Genomic DNA, 18,935 nt, shown 5'->3' on the forward strand with positions numbered 1-18,935 from the left:
TTTATCCTGATGTAATTACGGTGCTCCCTGGTATGGTTGCAGTGGGAACACTCCTCCTCCTTTCTTTTCTTCAACCCTATCTAGGGACTCATTGTCATATTTTTCCTTTATTGTTTATTGTCTACATATCTCCCCTCATCCATCACTTCCTAGATAGAGGAAGAGGGCAAGCAACTGGGTGTATATGGTCTTCAAGGAACTGAGAGAGTCTTGAAGCTGAGGAGAGAAATCTATAGGAGGGATGTAGTAGGCAAGAGAAGAAAACAGACAAATCATAGACGTGGGAATATAAGATATGTGTGTGTGTGGTGTATGTCAGGGGGAGGGTATTTCTTGGAAGAGTAATCAAGAAAGGTTGGATTTATAAAGCAGGGCCAAACTATGATTAACTTTCAGGGACATTTTGCAAAGTTAGGATTGCAAGCATTTGCAGAGAGGGTATTTCCAATTTTGCAGTGTGCAGTAGATTTTGTAACTAAAACTTTTTCCTGCTGATTTCAAGATAAGTTTGAAATTATTCTGTTTCATTTTACACTGCAGTGTTGAGGGGCTATGCCGTTTGTGGAGTTCTGTGAGGATATGTTCAGTGATCATTAATTTGCATTTGTTAAATTTGTGCTAAATGCTGTTTCGCAGTCACTGTGTTGGGAGCTTGGATACAGTTTTAACACTATTGACTTGAATGAGGGTTCGGCTCCTCTTGTTTAAATTTTGGATTAAAGCTCAATCAACAGACTTTGGGTGGTCTCATCTTCACCCCTCAGAGAAGCAGATCCATATGACCAAACTCCTTAACAATTTGGCAAGATGGTAGGCTTCTCTCATGAGACACCCAAGACAAGAATAGCAGGGACATTAGAGGTCATTTCTGAGGTAGGTTGCCAGACCATGGGGGAAATTTGTCCAAAACTTGCTTTCACTCTCTTCAGCCTTAGCTTATGCTCCTAGTTGTTTCTTTTTTATAAAAATGAAAAATTATGAAATTTTCCGTCAAGGTCTCAGAGGAAAATGGAAGAATAAACTAAGGATGCAAAGGAGTTTCAGAAATGTCAGCAAGTAAAAGAGCAAGCAGTGCTGTATCTTTGTGCAGTGGTGGCCGTGTTGAAACTGTCTTCGCCATTGTCCTTGCTGGGCACACTTGGTTGGGGGGGCAAGGTCTTCACTGTCATTAAACTATTGAAAGAAAAAGAGGATATGTACTCATCTAAAATGTATACTTCCTAAAACTCTGTTTCTTGGACAGTTCTTCAGATCATTTCCATTCATGCTCAGAATTTCTATGACATAATACTCCAGTGTTTTCAAATAAATTAACCTCCATGGTTGAACTTTATCTGTTTTTTATTATTGCCTTCAGATCTCTAAAAGAAGTACAGACCCGTGTGTGTATGTGTGTGTGTGTCTGTCTGTCTGTCTGGGTCCAAGTGTCTGTGTTTCTTTGTGTGTGTGTGTGTGTGTGTGTGTGTCCGTGTTTGTACAAGAAGGAGAGAGGGGGAGAGAGAAAGTAGGAGGAATTCTCTTGCATTTATTAGGTTTTAGTCTGATGTCAAGAAACAAACCCAGTGGGAACATCCTGCTTCCTGTCCATGATTTATTCTCCTTTTCTTTCCTGTAGAGCATGTAGTGTTTATCTTCCTTGGGTAGGTTTTAAACATACAACTATAAATAACCGAAAAAGGAGTTACATGTCCTGCTCACCTGCCAGGCCCAGTGCTTTACTAGCTGGTGAGCTTACTTCATCTCCCTAGGTGCACACTCCTCATTACAATACATACCTCATTCATTGGTTTCTCATAGATGTCCTCCTGCCAAGGGGCAGATTTTGCTTGAAAAGCATCTCGCTGGAGAGCTTCTAGCACCTTTTTTGGAGTGACAAACCCATACTGAGCTTCCAGCAAAGCCAAGTCCATTTTTTCAGCCTTTAAAACGCCTATGACTTCATCTCGAGCCTGTAGGAACAAAAGGCATTTCAGAAAGCCCATTTTATCTACGAGCAGTCTCTGCAAGTGATTTCTTGTGTTGAGTGTTTTTTCTTGTTTCTTCTCTTTCAAATATAAACATCATATTCTGTTATAGCACCTTTCACAAAAGGTAGCAAAACTATGTCCCTTTATCATTCTTACAATCTAGTTACACATGAATAATGCTTTTTATTGTGATAACTAGACAGCATGGAGAGAATTCTACATTTTTCATTGTGTTTGACAAGTAGATAACATGATATTCCTCAATGGACTGATATTTTCATATTCAGGGATATGAAATAAGATTGTCCTGTATGTATAGCAGCTGTTTATTTTGTGTAGGTTAATAATGCTGGGGCAAATCTTGGAGCCAGTTCACGTGAGGTATAAAAGCACCTACTGTCATTTAAAACTGACCCAGAAGTCATCAGCTGTTATTGTTACCCTTCCGAGCCTGTGCGCTGGAGCAGCCTGAGTGGAGGATGTGACCTTTCACATGTACATGCCAATCTCATGTCATCATGACAGCCCTTTTAGATGTGATTAATTACTCTTCGTGTTGCCAGACGAGGATTCTGTGTATGTGTCCTTACACGTTGCTTTCATGTGCATACAAGTATGAAGCCCAGATAGCTATGTCTGTGGCAGCCTACACAGCAAATTCATAAGCAGCCTTCCCCGGGAAGCGTGAGGGCGATGCTTTTAAGCCAGCTGACCTGCAGTTCCCCCTCCAGAATGCTGAGAAGAAATAAGAGGTCATCTCTGGAGAGGTCTTCTCCTTGGTGGCCGTTACCACTGTGTGACTTAGGATATGGAAGGATTGCATCTGACTCCCTGGTGGGGTCTTTGTCTTGCTGTCTCTGCTTCTTGTCTTCAGGCCCTTGGAAACTGTGGTCTTTTCCAGGTCTTGGAAATTGCTCTGGGGCTGAGCCCTCCTTGTCACTGCTTTTGGAACGCATTCTTTAAGGGCTGGAAAGAAGAAAGACAATTTGTAATGCTTAGTGGAAGTGGAATTTTAGTAAGAGAACCTATTACTGCTTTGACAAGTCTGCACTCATGTTATACAGCATATATATTTACCACAGCCAAAGACTCAGTCTTTGTGAAGTCTACAGCAGAGAAGGGTATTAGCAGATTCATAAATCACAGTCTTATTTACACTTCTGTTTTTAAAATCAACATTTTAAAAAATGTGTTCTGCTTTGATTAAGGCCACTTATGTCCATGGGTAAACAGACTGTGTTTGAATTTCATCCGCCGAGCATTCCACCTGAGGGACCTGGGTCATACCTCCAACCTCGGCTTAAGTGCTTACTTAAGACGTACTTAACATAATTATAAAATGGTAAATTTGCTAATTGTTCTAACTTTCTGCAGATTCACATTGTGGTTCCACAAGGAAACCCTGTGGAACTTAAAAAAATGTTTTTAAATTTCTTAACCTTTGGTGCTTTAAGATAGAATTATCAGAATTACTGCTATAAAATACTTTGGGTTATTTTGTTATGATGATAAAGTCTAATATTAAAGGAATGAAGGCTTGGTTCCTGGCTGCATCCCTGACATTCTGCTAAAATTCCAGAACTGTCCTTGGATAAGTCAAGGGTTTATATTTAGAGCCCTTATCTCCAAAATAAGAGCCCCAATGCCTATGGTAGTTGAATTTTATGAAAACTATAAAATAAAGTAATATTTGAAGGTACATAGCTGTACATCTTATTATATAGGTTTGAAATTAATTTACAATAGCACAATAATCTGTTCCACCTTTGAGGTTTCTAATGAAAAAAGAAAATATCAACTGAACTTACAGTCTACTTCAGTGATGTTCAAAAAGATTGTTAATTTTACTCATTCCTACAAGTCAAGAAACTATCATCATCATTGGTGCCTTGCTTTTCATTTGTGATAATATTTCTTTAAAAATCAGAAGGGGTGGAACTTTCTTGGTGGTCCAGTGGCTAAGAATCTGCCTGCCAATGCAGGGGACATGGGTTCCATCCCTGGTCTAGGAACTAAGATTCCACATGTTGCAGGGCAGCTTAACCCGTGCCACAACTACTGAACCCGTGCACTGCAACTACTAAATCCCGCTCACCTAGAGCTCGGGCTCTCACAATAAGATAAGCTACTGCAACAGGAAGCCCACAGTACCGCAACAAGAGAGTAGCCCCCGCTCACCACAGCTAGAGAAATCCCACGGACAGCAATGAAGAGCCTGCATCAGAGACCCACTACAGCCAAAATTACATTAAAAAAAAAATTCTGGAGGGAATTCCCTGGTGGTCCAGTGACTGGGGCTCTGGCTTCCACTGCAAGGGGAACAGCTCTATCCCTGGCTGGCAAACTAGGCACGGCCAAAAAAAGAAAAAAAATCTGGAAAAGTTCAAGCATACAGAGATGTATGAAAATATAATGAGTCACTACATGCTACCACGCAGATTTGTAAAATCTCCATTTATTATATATTTGGGTAATATCTTACAGATTAACCCAAATAATCCAATACATTAGAAAATAGTTTTTTAAGTAAAATATTATAGATAGAGCAGAAGCCCCTATGTACGTCTTCCTTAACCCACTTTCTACACATCCTACCCCATAAGTAACCATACTGAATTTGGTGTTTATTCTTCCCATGCATGTTTTATACTTTATATTTTTAATATTGCTGAGCCATTTATAGTTTTACTTTGCAGATTTTCAAACCTAATGTAAACATAGCATATTGCATGTAGCATTCTGAAAGGTTTTTTGTACTGTTTTTGAGATTCTTATTCCATTTTACTTATTTTACATATTTGACTGCTATATGATATTACACTGTATGAATAATCCACCATTTACTTATCCATTTTACTGTTGATGGATATTTAAATAATTTACATGTTTTTAGTGTTAGAAAAAAATGCAGCTGTGAACATACTTTGACATTTTCTTCCTGTGTATATGCATTTCTTCGGGTATTCTTTATGGCGTAAGAGTGGGATTTTTGGACTCTGCTATATTGTGTTCTCAACATTACTAGGGATTACTGCTGTCCTGAGTGGAGTACCAATTGATAGCAGAGTAGAAGTGTTCTCCTTGCTCTATATCTTCATCAACACGTGCTATTATAGAATTTATACCAATATGATAAATGAAATGATATCTGATTTGCATCCTGAATTCATAAGAGCAGCATCCTTTTATGTGTTTAGATGCCATTTGAGTTTCTTCATAAATTGCTTATTCATAGTCTTTGCCCATTTTCCTTTTGTAAATATTAGTTGCCTTTTTCTTAGGAATTCATTATATATTCTATAAGTTACTGTTTGGTTGATTATATGTTTTGCTATTATTTCTTCTGATAGTAGCTTAAACATTTTCACTTTATGTCTTTTGTGGTAAAGAAGTTTTCAATTTAACTTAGTCAAGTTAATCAGTTTTTAAATCAGTTCTTTATTTTTTAATTGGAAGATTTACAATATTGTGTTGGTTTCTGCCATACATCAACATGAATCAGCCATAGGTGTACATATGTCCCCTCTCTCTTGAACTTTCCTCCCACCCCATCCCACCCCTGTAGGTTGTCACAGAGAACTGGATTCAAACTCCCTGCATCACACAGCAAATTCCCACTGGCTAGCCATTTCACACATGGTAAAGTATATGCTTCAGTGCTGCGCTTTCAATTCCTCCCACTCTCTGCTTCCCCTCTGTGTCCACAAGTCTTTTCTCTATTTTTGCATCTCCATTGCTGCCCTGCAAACAGGCTCATCAGTACCCTTCCAGATTCCATGTATATGCATTAATACATGATACTTGTTTTTCTCTTTCTGACATAACTTCACTCTGTATAATAGGCTCTAGGTTCATCTACCTCATTAGAACTGACTCAAATGCGTTCCTTTTTTAGCTGAGTGATACTCTATTGTATATATGTACCACAACCTCTTCATCCATTCATCTGTCAATGGACATCTAGGTTGCTTCCATGTCCTATCTGTTGTAAACAATGCTGCAATGAACACTGGGGTACATGTGTCTTTTTCATTTATGGTTTCCTCAGGGTATATGCCCAGTAGTGGGATTATTGGGTCATATGGAAGTTTTATTCCTAGTTTCTTAAGGAATGTCCATACTGTTCCTCTTAGTGGCTATATCATTTACATTCCCACCAACAGTGCAAGAGGGTTCCCTTTCTCCACAGCCTCGTCAGTATTTATTGTTTATAGATTTTTTTTTATGATGGCCATTTTGACCGGTGTGAGATGATACCTCACTGTAGTTCTGATCTGCATTTCTCTAATAATAAATCAGTTCTTTTCTTTATAATTTGCATTGGAAACCAAAATTTGAGCAGTGGCAGTATAATAGAATGGTTAAGACCGTGAACCCTGGAACCACTCTGCCTGAGTTCATATCTCTCCTCCATTACTTATTGGCTATAAAACTTTGGCAAGTTACTCGATACCTCTCTGCCTTTCTCATCTGTAAAATGAGGATGATAATAGTAGTATATTCATAACCTAAAGTTGCTGTGAGAATTAAATTAGTCAATACATGTCATATGTTTATAGCATGCCTAATACAATATTAACACCAATAAACATTAGCTTTTATTATTAACATTATTTATTTTTATTCCCTCCAATTTTATAGTGATTCTGTACTACCTTTATAGTTAGAAAAAAAATTTAAGAACTAAAGCAAATTTATTTGATTATCTATTTCATCTAATGAATTGTGAACCATGAATTCAGGGAGAAAGAAAAGAAGACTGAAAGAAAGGTTTTGTGTCTTTCCTGGGTACTCTGTTGAAGAAGTGACTCTTTCCAGTTCCACCTTGCTGGCACCACTTGAGAAATCAGAGTGCAGAACAGTTTAGGAACCTTGAGGACTTCATAACCAACCAGCTAAGCGTCCATTCATCTCTCCACCCGTCCTTCAACAAGCATTTATTGAAGGCCCACTGTGTGTCCTGCACTAAATTGGTTATTTATGGTGTGACTGTCTTACTTTTCTTAATACAGGTGGTACACTTTCAAGTATAAAGTTTATGGAAATAGTTTGTAAATCTGGGGTCATGAAGTGCACTGAACTAGACAGAAGTCAGGTGAAAAGAATTCTGTCACAAATCAGCTGTGGGACTTAGTTAAGACGTGACCCTCCCTGAGTGCAGTGTCCTGATTTGTGAGGTAAGGTGGGTGAGGAGATGATCTGTATGACCCCCTTTCTCCTAGGATATATAATGGTTCTTGCCACCGTGCCTTTCTTTTAGCATAGATTATCAATAGCGTATTTAAAAGACATGAATTCGTGGGTCTGTGCCCTATAGGAAATCCACAGAAATCTAAACGCTGCATATGGATATACAGTGAACCTGTGACTAATGGTTTTCACCAGAGTAGAGATCACAGTTAAAAGACAGTGCTTAAGGAAAGAATCCCAGAGTTAATTTTCAACTGAGAATCGTTCAGTAGCCTCAGCATAACAATCAGGCTGTAACAGCAGAACTGGAAGGTGTTAGTGGCTTACCTGTTTATCATGTATTTCGTCAGTAACAAACCAACTATCAAGTGGATACACGATACTGGATGCTTGGGGCTAGTGCACTGGGACGACCCAGAGAGATGGTATGGGGAGGGAGGAGGGATAAGGGTTCAGGATGGGGAACACATGTATACCTGTGGCGGATTCATTTTGATATTTGGCAAAACTAATACAATTATGTAAAGTTTAAAAATAAAGTAAAATTTAAAAAAAAAAAGTGATACTAGTGGGGCACCCTGCCTTAAAGTTACAGTGTCCATCTGGAGAAATTTAAAGCATTCACTTTCAAAGTTTTAACAAGTCATGTAGTATCTTTCCTCTATAATTCATGTTCACTCTGACTTTCCTCCATCACAATTTATTTCCTTTATTAGCTGCTAGAGATCAACAGTGATGGTGGTGATGGTGGTGGCAATGTTGATGGTAGCTAATACTTAATGAGAAGTTACTACATGCCAGGCATTCTTCTAAGCCTTTTACATGTATTAACTCATTCAATTCTCCACAACAACCCTATGAAGTGTAGGGATATTATTATCTCTATTTACAGCAAAGAAATGGAAGCACCAATGAAGGCTGCACAGCCAATAAGTGGAAGAACTGGGATTTGAATCCAGACAACCTGGCTCTACTACCTGTGCTCTTAAAGAATCATGTCTTATGCTATTATACTGTACTGCCAAAGACAGGTGGTTATAAACACCCTGTCTAAGATGGATACAGACACCGTGTGTGAAAAATGCTTGTAGCCTTGCTGAAGAGATTACTTATCAATAATTACAGTAGAGATGAATAGTGATCTGTGGCAGTAAAATTGTCACTGATTGTCCACTACTTGGCCTTCTCTGGTGGCTCAGCTGGTAAAGAATCAGCCTGCAGTGCAGGAGACCTGGGTTCGATCCCTGGACTGGGAAGATCCTCTGGAAAAGGGAATGGCTACCCACTCCAGTATTCTGGCCTGAAGAATTCCATGGAGTGTATAGTCCATGGGGTTGCAAAGAGTTGGACATGACTGAGTGACTTTCACTTTCACTGCACTACATATCCAGGAAAGGACTTATTTATTTGAGAAATGCAAAGGTATAAAGGGAGTATATTTTTATATAGGGATGGAAGGTTAGGATATATAGTATTTTTGACTGTAGAAAGCCCCATTATATGTATATTTATGTACTAATAAATAATGTTCATATACTAGCATATTAATGTATGCTATGTACCTTATGGGAGAAGGCAATGGCAACCCACTCCAGTACTCTTGCCTGGAAAATCCCATGGATGGAGGAGCCTGGTAGGCATGCAGTCCATGGGGTTGCTAAGAGTCGGACACAACTGAGCTACTTCACTTATGAAAACATATTCAAAAATAAAACTGAAAAATATTAATAAAAAATAAGAAATCCAGTTTTTTTCTCCTACCCCTTTGGATTACCTTGATCACTTCAGGGAGATCATTACTCTGGCCTATAGGAATAATGGAGGGTTGTTAATATAGAGTAGATACGTTTAAAACACTTAAATATTATGTACCACTTTGTTTATATAAATGTTCTCACATGAAGGACAAGGCCTTCAGTTTCTTCTATCTAATATTAATATCTAATACATTCAGATATTCTATCTAATACATTCATGTGTCCCATGGGATTTCTGACCTGGTGTTTCATACCTAATGGCTATTTAAGAAAATGACTGATTTGTTCCTTCTACTTTGTCGCCTATCCACAATTTAGGTTACATTACTAAATAACAGTGGCTCAAAACTCTGTAGGTCACTCTGCATTTTCAGTCATCTTGCAGCTCAACTGGGTGTGAATGGGCTAAGATGGGCTCACTCCATATCTGACTCTCAGCTAGACAAACTTGATCTCAGCTGGATCATCTCATCTCTGCTCCACGTGGGCTTTCAGCCTCTGGTGGTCTGGACCAGGCTTCCCCATAGAGCAGACTCAGGGCAGCATCCCAAGAATGTGATGAACAGTGATCTGTGACGATAGTTGTCATTGACTTTCCCCTGCATCGCTTATTCTCCCCTACTCCAAGTCTTCAGTTTTTTTGGTAAAAGAGCATTACAAGGCCACCCCAAATTCAGGAAGTGGGGAAATAGATCCCACTTCTTGATGGAAGGAGCTGCAGAGTCACATTGCAGATGACTGGGAAGAATTAACTGCAGCCATCTTTGAAAAACTCATCTGCCACACTTACAGATTCATATTTCTGTGAAAATCAAATAGAAGCCTAGTTTAAAAGAGAGGTAAAATGTGTTTGGTTCTTTACTTCTTTTAGTTTCCTGGAAGCGTAGGGTTATTTTTGTGACTTCTATGATGCATTCCTGTGCTTTCATCTTACCTAGGTAGTCAAATGTGGAACAATAGGCTACTGATAAGAATCAACTTGTATTCTGTTACTATTCAATAAGGATTCCTCTGTCACCATTAATCTTATCCAAGGTATGCCTTCCAGAATTCCAAGATAATGTAAGTTTCTGTACTTACATTACAGAAGTAGCTACAGGGTAGCTTGCTAAGCTTTGCTCATAAGTAGTGCTCTTTGAGTTTAAGGCAACTCGAACTACTACAGGGCTTCCCAGGTGGCACTAGTGGTAAAAAAAAAAACCTATCTGCCAACGCAGGTTAGACGTAACAGACGCAGGTTCCATCCCTGGGCCAGGAAGATCCCCTGCAGGAGGGCATGGCAACCCACTCCAGTATTCTTGCCTGGAGAATCCCCATGGATAAAGAAGCCTGGTGGGCTACAGCCCATAGAGTCACGCAGTCGGATGCGACTGAAGCAACTTAGCATGGAGCACAAACTGCTACAGAAAACTGAGTGGATCTCCATATATGCACTGTCTTCCCTCACCTTTCATTCTTTTTTTTTTAAATTGAATTATAGTTAATGTACAGTATTATATGTTACAGGTGTAAAATATAGTGGTTCATCATTTTTAAAGGTTGTATTCGATTTATAGTTATTATAAAATATTGGCTATATTCCTCCTCACTTCATTGTTAAAGTGAGTTGAGTGAAATCCTCCAGGAGTGCACATATCATTTGCCAATGATGATATTTATAAGTGATTTTTTTAAAAAAGGAATGAGCTGTAACATTTTTATGTTATGTTTATCCTTTTTAAATTGTTTAGAGTTTTTCTGAAACCATCTATCTTCTTTGGGGACTAGGGAAAATAGCTTCAGCATTCTTGCTGGTGTTCAATTGGGTTTGTGAACAGATCCTTCGTGTGCAGACTTCGGGTTGACTGAGGAGTGTGTGTCTCCGCATGTTTACAGTGGTGGAGTTTCCTTACCCTTCTGCCAACAACCACAAACTGATCAGTAATGAGAAGTAATTAAGTATCGAGAGGAAGAAAACAAAGACATGAATTTCATGATACTCTCATGCTTTGTATTATCAGTGACTTCATTGTTTCTCTTGGCAAATTTTTTATGCATCTGTGCTTGGCCCAGGGGTGCATACTGAGGAAAAGAAAAGTTTTGTAATAGCAGTGGTGGTTTGGGATTTTTAGGTTACAAAGGGAAAAAAATGGAATGGAAAATTGCTTTTGTTTATAACAAATCATGATGCCTTACTCTTTTCATAACTGTCACTAGTGACATAATGCCTGATGGTTTTGCAAAGACATTTGCCTGCCTAGTTGTCAAGTTTAACAGCCTAGTGTGTTGATTATCTGTGACTCTCAGAGCCATTGAATGGCAGCCTTCAGAAATGTGAGAGAGTGATAGACTGGGAATCAGGAAACAGGACTTCTGATCTCAGTTCTGCTTTTAATTAGCTAGGCTCTGGGTCGCAGCTCGTAAAATAAGGCTATTAGGCTGGGTTGACCCCATGAGGTCATTCAGGATGAAATAAGGTTTCTTTCCCTTGACCTCTACCCTGGTCCTCACTCCCTAATGGGTCCCCCTTACTACAGAATTTGTGCCTGAGACTAGATGATCTCTGAGGTCCTGGGACTTCCCGCTTTAGAATTTTGTGCTTGTCTGTTGTCTTGTATCTATGGATACAAATACAGTGCAGTTGGCCCCGAGAAGCAGATTCTGCTTTGTTTTCCTATGCAGTGACCTCGGTCAGTTTTTCTTTGGCGTAAGCTGGTTGAAATCGTGATATATTTTGGTAAGGATGTGTTCATGCAGAAGGACAAATAGAATTTTTTGCAATTATTTACTTAATTTAGTTACAGGAAATAGCCAAATGTCAATTGAGGCCCATTCTAACTACCACCTCCCCCCAGCGTACAAGCCCCTAGCCAACTCCTTACTATAAATGTTGAATTTTATTAATCATTCTTTCTTTGTATAACAAAAACTGCTTATTCTACATAATTGGATGCTACTTAGATGTAATTTAGTCTCTGCATACCTGTTTATTTCCATATTTGAATGGTGGAAACAGGTTGTTTGGCTGTATAAAAGAACTTCAGAATGCCTCCGTGAAAGAAATTGGTTGTGGTCTTGACAATTTACTATGGTATCAGGGTAACCAATCAAAACTACTCCAGTTTAAAGAAGAAAATAACAATGATAGCTTACATTAATTCAGTACTTAGCAAATAAATACTAAATGCTTTCTTTTGGTTAATGCTTTAGTCTTCTCAAAAACTTTTTCTCTGTTTTGCAATAGAGGAAACTGAAGCATAGCTTCTAAGTAACTTGCTGAAGGTCATACTGCTAGAAAGTAGCAGAGCCATGTCCCAGCATGGGCGTCTGGCTTTAGAATTCAGCAAATCACTATGCTGTATCTACTTAGGGTCTCATAAGAAGGTATACTTAGTAAAGGAAAATATCCTGCTTCAATATTGTTATTCAATAAACATTTATGAAGTACCCACTTATCAGTTATCATATTTGCTAATTTGTGCAAGCTTGTTTTTGTGTCTGGACTAATGTCTGTTTTGTTGATATGGGTACAGTTAATTCTGGCTACCCAGAATTACACAAAAATATGAATATTAATGAATTCACAACTTCTGGCCCTTTCAGCACTTGGTCTATTCAGTAAAAATGTTTTGTTTTCATGCATCATTTATGTGCAGAAACTAAGCCACAAAGTGGCTTTTCTCAGACACTTTGCTGGCATCTTGGGTGTGGGCAGAAGGAGCATGGCAAGAAAGACTCTGAGATTATGGGATCAAATGGATCTGGATTTGAATCACTACTCCAGCATGTTAGCTCTGTGGCCTTGAACAACTTACTATACCTCTGTGAGCCTTCAGATGTAAAATGGAGATAATGCTACCTGGTAATGAGTTTATCGTTCATACTCTGTGAGCTTAGGGTCCCTGTTGTTCATGTCTGTCTCTGTAGTGTTCAACAGAGTTGGACCTCAGCAGGAATTCATTTGAATGACTGAATCGTGTAGTCCTCAATAGAGCTGATTGGCTCTTAAGTATCAATAGGGACTGCCTCATAGTAAAGATGAGTCATCTGTGAACCACGGGCTAGAAATTCAGAAAAATGGTACTGAGAATCTGACAGAAGCAGCTAATGTGTGTAGACCTCTTAACACATGCCGGGTGCTATCTTAAATGCTTTGTGTATGTCATCATTTAATCTTAAAGAGTTTTACCCTTAGTAAAGACTGTAGGAAAGGGCATGGTAAAGCTAAACTAAGAGTGGAGACTCTCAAAGACAAAAATTAATATCAGTATGAGGGTAATCCCCTTCATGAATCACCGCCTTGTAGTGGCAAAAGGACATAGTGCTGTGCATGGCCACCTAAGACAGATGGGTTATAGTGAAGAGTTCTGACAAAATGTGGTCTGCTGGAGGAGGAAATGGCAGCCCACTGCAGTATTCTTTCCTGGAGAATCCCCATGAACAGTATGAAAAGGCAAAAAGATATGACCCTTGAAAAATGAGCCCCCCAGATCAGAAAGTGTCCAGTGTCCTACTGGGGAAGAGCGGAGGGCAATTAGTAATAGTTCCTGAAAGAATGAAGCAGTTGGGCCAAAGTGGAAACAACACTCAGTTGTGGTGAAAGTAAAGTCCGATGCTGTAAAGAACAATATTGCATAGGAACCTGTAATGTTAGGTCCATGAATCAAGGTAAACTGGACGTGATCAGACAGGAGATAGCAAGAGTGAACATGGACATCTTAAGGAATCAGTGAACTGAAATGGACAGGAATGGGCAAATTTAATTCAGATGACCATTGTATCTACTACTGTGGGCAAGAATCCCTTAAAAGAAATGGAGTAGTGCTCATAGTGAACAAAGAGTTAGAAATGCAGTACTTGGGTGCGATCTCAAAAATGACAGAATGATGTTGATTCATTTCCAAGGAAAGCCAATTCAACATCACAGTAATCCATGTCTGTGCCCCAACCACTGATGCCAAAGAATCTGAAGTTGACCAGTTCTATGAACACCTACAAGACCTTCTAGAACCAACACTAAAAAAAGATGTCCTTTTCATCAAAGGGGATTAAAATGCAAAAGTAGGAAGTCAAGAGACACCTGGAATAACAGGCATGTTTGGCCTTGTAATACAAAATGAAATAAGGTAAAGGCTAGCAGAGTTTTGCCAACAGAACACACTGCTTCTTGGAAAGAAAGCTATGACAAACCTAGGCAGCATATTAAAAAGCAGAGACATCATTTTGCCAACAAAGTTCTGTGTACTTAAAGCTCTGGTTTTTCCAGTACCCATGTACAATATGAGAGTTGGACCATAAAGAAGAATTCCGCTGAGCACCAAAGAACTCTTGCTTTCAAATTGGGGTGCTGGAGAAGACTCTTGAGAGTCCCTTGGACTGCAAGGAAATCAAACCAGTCAATCCTAAAGGAAATTAACCCTGAATATTCATTGCAAGGACTGATGCTGAAGCTGAAGCTCCAGTACTTGGGCCACCTGATGGGAAGAGTCACCTCATTGGAAAAGACCCTGATGCTGGGAAAGGTTGAAGGCAAAAGGAGAAGGGGGCAGCAGAGGATGAGATGCTTAGATAGCATCACCTCACCAACTCAATGGACATGAATTTAATCTAACTCCGGGAGATAATGAAGGATAGGGAAGCCTGGTATGCTACAGTCCATGGCATTGCAAAGAGTCAAACACAACTTAGTAACTGAACAACAACAATCAGGGTAGTGCTGGTACCTACACAAAGTTTAGTGTGTGTGTTTGCACACATGTGGGTGGAGAAGGGACACTCAGTCCCCAAGACTTATTAGAAAATTGCAGTTAAAAGTCGTCGAATTTTTGGAACCTTTATCATGTATACCCCGACCCTTTGTTCTGTCTCAGCCTCACCTCCCTGATTACAGGTTCACATGCATAAAATGAGTTCAACGTCTGCCACACTCCTTTTTATTTGACGGCACCTTGAACAGTCCTTAGTCCTGTTTTTATGTCTGTGACATAATGCAGTGCCATTTAAACTCATTTGTAGGAAGTTTGGGGGTGAACTCTTTTGATAGCAAGATGGCTGCATAACGCACAGGGAGTCTGTGCCGACTGGAGGACGCTCTTCGCCAAGGGACAACCTTGAAAGTGATTCAGTGCCTTAAGTTTGAATGTGTTTAACATTTAGGGAGCAGACTGTCGGCTAGCTTTACATTTCCACTTGGATTTCCCCCTCTCTCTGTGTGGATCCATAAAGCTATAACTTAGTTCCCTGAAAGGAGAATGGAAAGAGAAGTAGTAAGATTATGGGGTTCTCAGCAGAGTTGGTTGAGCCCTTAATATTAACTGTCTCATGGTAAATGTGATTCATCTATGAAAATACTGGCTATAAATAGATGTTAATAGTGCTCAGTTGCAGATCAGCCAGGTTGTGCTTGCATGGCCACATTTGGGAAAAAAATCCTGTTGAGTATTTTATTTGGTTTCTCTTAAAATGAAAAAATAAAAGTTTGTTTCCTTTTATTTCCCTAGTCACCCACATTTGAAGACACTAATTCAGCCAGCTACAGCAGAGCTATCTGATGGCTAAAAAAAGATACATTGAAAACCAGATAACCTAATTTAGCAATGGCCCCCCTTTATCTTTTTCTTCCATTTTGAGTAAAAGTCATTGAAACATTCCCTTAACGGTGTTTTTACTTGTAGGGAAAGGTGAATAGGGCTTTGGAGAGGGGAATAGAACTTGAGGATCTGTGATTCAGGTCCATATTCTTAAGAATTCTGATTCCTAAAAGAAATTCAGGGTTACTTTCACATCAAATGTGAGGTTCAGAAGGCAGTGTAGTCATCTCATTCATTTCTCATAGTATCAGTCAGTTCAGTCACTCAGTCGTGTCTAACTCTCTGCGACCCCATGAATCGCACCACACCAGGCCTTCCTGTCCATTATCAACTCCCGGAGTTCACTCAAACTCATGTCCATCGAGTCGGTGATGCCATCCAGCCATCTCATCCTCTGTCGTCCCCTTCTCCTCCTGCCCCCAATCCCTCCCAGCATCATGGTCTTTCTAAGTGAGTCAGCTCTTCTCATCAGGTGGCCAAAGTATTGCAGTCTCAGCTTCAACATCAGTCCTTCCAATGAACACCCAGGACCAGTCTCCTTTAGGATGGACTGGTTGGGTCTCCTTGCAGTCCAAGGAACTCTCAAGAGTCTTCTCCAACACCACAGTTCAAAAGCATCAGTTCTTTGGTACTCAGCTTTCTTTATAGTCCAACACCCACATCCATACATGACCACTGGAAAAACCATAGCCTTGACTAGATGGACCTTGGTTGACAAAGTCAACACAGTATCTAGGTATTTTCTGTGCCCATCTCCTCCATTGTTACATATTGTCCTATGCCCATCTACGCCATTGTTACACAGCTGTAAGTGTCTGAGGGCTTTGCTGGTGGCTCAGATGGTAAAGAATCTGCCTGCAATGCGGGAGACCCAGGTTTGATCCCTGGGTCGGGAAGATCCCCTGGAGAAGGAAATGGCAACTCACTCCAGTATTCTTGCTGGAGAGTCCCATGGACAGAGGAGCCTGGTGGGCTGCAGTCCGTGGGGTCGTGAAGAGTTGGACACGACTAAGCAACTAACATACACAAGTGTCTGAAAGTGCTTCCTTGTGAGCTGAAATACAGCTCCCAGGATCTTTATTCATTTATCCTTCTCCTGCCTCCAGAGCTAAGTCAAGGGAGGCTACTTCTCTTGCCACATTGTGGCCCTTCAGTGGGAAGTACTCTGTTCTTTTTTCCAGATGTAACACTCACCACACCTCATGTTGTGTGGTTTAGTCTCCCTCATCCAACACACCATCTCACCACACATTTTGATTACACCCTTTAGAATTACGCTTCATTAGGTTAGGTGTTTCTTAAAGAAATGCATAGAGTTGGGCATGATTTCCCAGATAATAAACGCAACTAAAGTAATGAAATGGTAAGAGTATATACTTAGGGAAGACCTCAGTCTTCTGATTTTGGATCTCAGATAGATCTCTGATATTGGATCTCAGTATAGATCAAATAATTTGATAGTAGGCATTTAATGAAGACTTATTCCAGTTTTGCTTATCAGATGAGTGCTTGTAATACCTTTCATGTGTACATTGCTCTTTATATCAGTAAATAGATAATTATTCACCCTGTTTTTCAAGATGAGGAGTTCGAGGTTCAGAAAGCTTAAATAACTTTGGTTAATAAACCTTGAGCCCAAACTGAAAACTCAGGCATTCTGACACCCCTTTCTCTCCAGTCTCATGCTGGATATATCAACAGTGTACTTTTTTAAAAGCTCGAATATGTTCTTTGGTTGCTTTTCCACAAAGTGCTACAGTCAGAGAAGCTGCTATGCTGTAGATACAGAATAAACAGCCTGCCAATGGGGTCTAATAGAGCAGACTTACATCATGGCTTTTCTTAGCTGTGTGTTCTGAAGAAAGGACAAAAAGAAATATAAAAATCTCCAAGTATAAATAGTCAATTTATCCAAGTTTTCCATTACAAATCAGTGGCTCTTTAAATATTCTTTTCTCATTTAAGGTTGACACAGGGCTGGGAATGTTTTCCAGATCTTTGTGGAATAGAACAGAAGAAGAAAATTATTTTCATATAGTCCAAGTTAACTTTAAGTGCATTTTAAAATGCCACACTCCCAGCACTAGATCAGAGCTCTTGAAAATCATATGATTCTTTTTAACAGTTTTCAAACTACATCACTTTTCATATTTCTTCCAAGTCTGCTCTCTGTTTTTTCTTAGAAGCATGGTGATTTTGAGCCAGTCACTTAACCTTTCTATTCTCTTTGAATTTTTGTCTCTTTGGCTCTTGGAACCAGTTTCTACCAATCTCCCTCTTCTGAAACCCATTGGAAGTTAATGTGCCCTTGGTCATGACCAGATCCAGCCCCAGAAGCCAGAACTCTTGCCTACAGCTCTGTTGCTGTTTCCATAGCAATGCTACATGTTCAACAGGCCAGCCCCTACTTCTTCCAGCCCTAGAAAGATATGAATCTTAAAAGATAAAAAATGCATCTTTATAGAACCCAAAGTGTCCCGCAAATTTTTGTTGACTTTCTCGACCTCTTCCTCACCCATTAGTTGACAGTAAGTCACCCTGACTGCCTTTCGGCCTCTTCTTGGCTAGACCAACCTAGCATAATAAAGAGCTCAGAGATGAACGGGAAATTTGAGATCAAGAGTTTCCATCTATAGATTCCAAATGACATCTTTCCTTTTTCTTCTTGTATCTACTGACCTGTGACTGGAATAGAGTGATAATGTGTTACTAAAACAAATCTTGCTGCTGGTAAAGTCCTAGAGCAGTACTCGACCTTGCAGCCATTTTATTTCTCCTTTCCCACATCTACCGTTACTTAGTCTATCTTCCTGTACTGGGGAACAGGTCCCTGCTTGCCTCTCAGGCATTTGCGTCTAGTCTGGCTCATGTACACTTGATCTTACTAGGGGAAAAGAAAGAAACTCAACTTGTAAAACTCCGATTATTTGCCAGATTATATGACTCATGCTTTCTATTCTTTACATATCTTTTTTTTAAAAAATTCAAACACATGGACTTGGTATTATTCTCCTTATTTTAAAGATGAAAAAACTTGAGACATTGAGAAATTCACAGTTGAATAGAAATATAGGTTCAAGACTAAATACAGAATACCAACAAATGCTGTAAATAATGTCCAATGTACAAAGTGTGTTGGGCCTTAGAGGATAAGAGTAGCTGGCTCACATGTACAGGTTGAAAGTGTATGAAGAACAGCGTGTGGCAAATATCAAGTCATTCCTTATGGCTGAAGTAAAGGAGAAGACCAGCAAGGAAATTTGAATGTGTATTCTATGTATTAGATGTTAATAAAAAGTTATTGTTAATTTTGTTAGCTGTATTAATGACATCGTATTTATGTGAGAGAATGTCCTTTTTATTTTTCTAGATACATAGCGAAGTATCCTACTTTGAAATGATATGGTGTCCTTCTCATATGTCCACATATGAGAAGACTGCAGGCCTAGGGT

At 39.5% G+C, this 18,935-nt stretch overlaps 2 protein-coding genes across 5 annotated transcripts in view; one reads left to right on the forward strand and one right to left on the reverse strand.

Annotated features, from left to right (window-relative positions):
• CMSS1 (cms1 ribosomal small subunit homolog) overlaps positions 1–18,935 on the forward strand; it is a 394,532-nt gene that overhangs the window by 122,514 nt on the left and 253,083 nt on the right. The window lies entirely within an intron of this gene.
• FILIP1L (filamin A interacting protein 1 like) overlaps positions 1–18,935 on the reverse strand; it is a 308,123-nt gene that overhangs the window by 114,532 nt on the left and 174,656 nt on the right. For all 3 annotated transcript variants that reach the window (XM_019969020.2, XM_070787063.1, XM_070787039.1), the window contains exons 2-3: positions 2,681–2,933; positions 1,776–1,949 (exon numbers count right to left, since the gene is read on the reverse strand). In XM_019969020.2, coding sequence (XP_019824579.1) covers positions 1,776–1,949; positions 2,681–2,923 — 417 coding nt within the window. In that variant the 5' untranslated portion in view covers positions 2,924–2,933. The remainder of the gene's footprint in view (positions 1–1,775; positions 1,950–2,680; positions 2,934–18,935) is intronic.

The sequence above is a fragment of the Bos indicus genome, chromosome 1 (assembly GCF_029378745.1).
Source record: "Bos indicus isolate NIAB-ARS_2022 breed Sahiwal x Tharparkar chromosome 1, NIAB-ARS_B.indTharparkar_mat_pri_1.0, whole genome shotgun sequence".
Classification (NCBI taxonomy): domain Eukaryota; kingdom Metazoa; phylum Chordata; class Mammalia; order Artiodactyla; family Bovidae; genus Bos; species Bos indicus.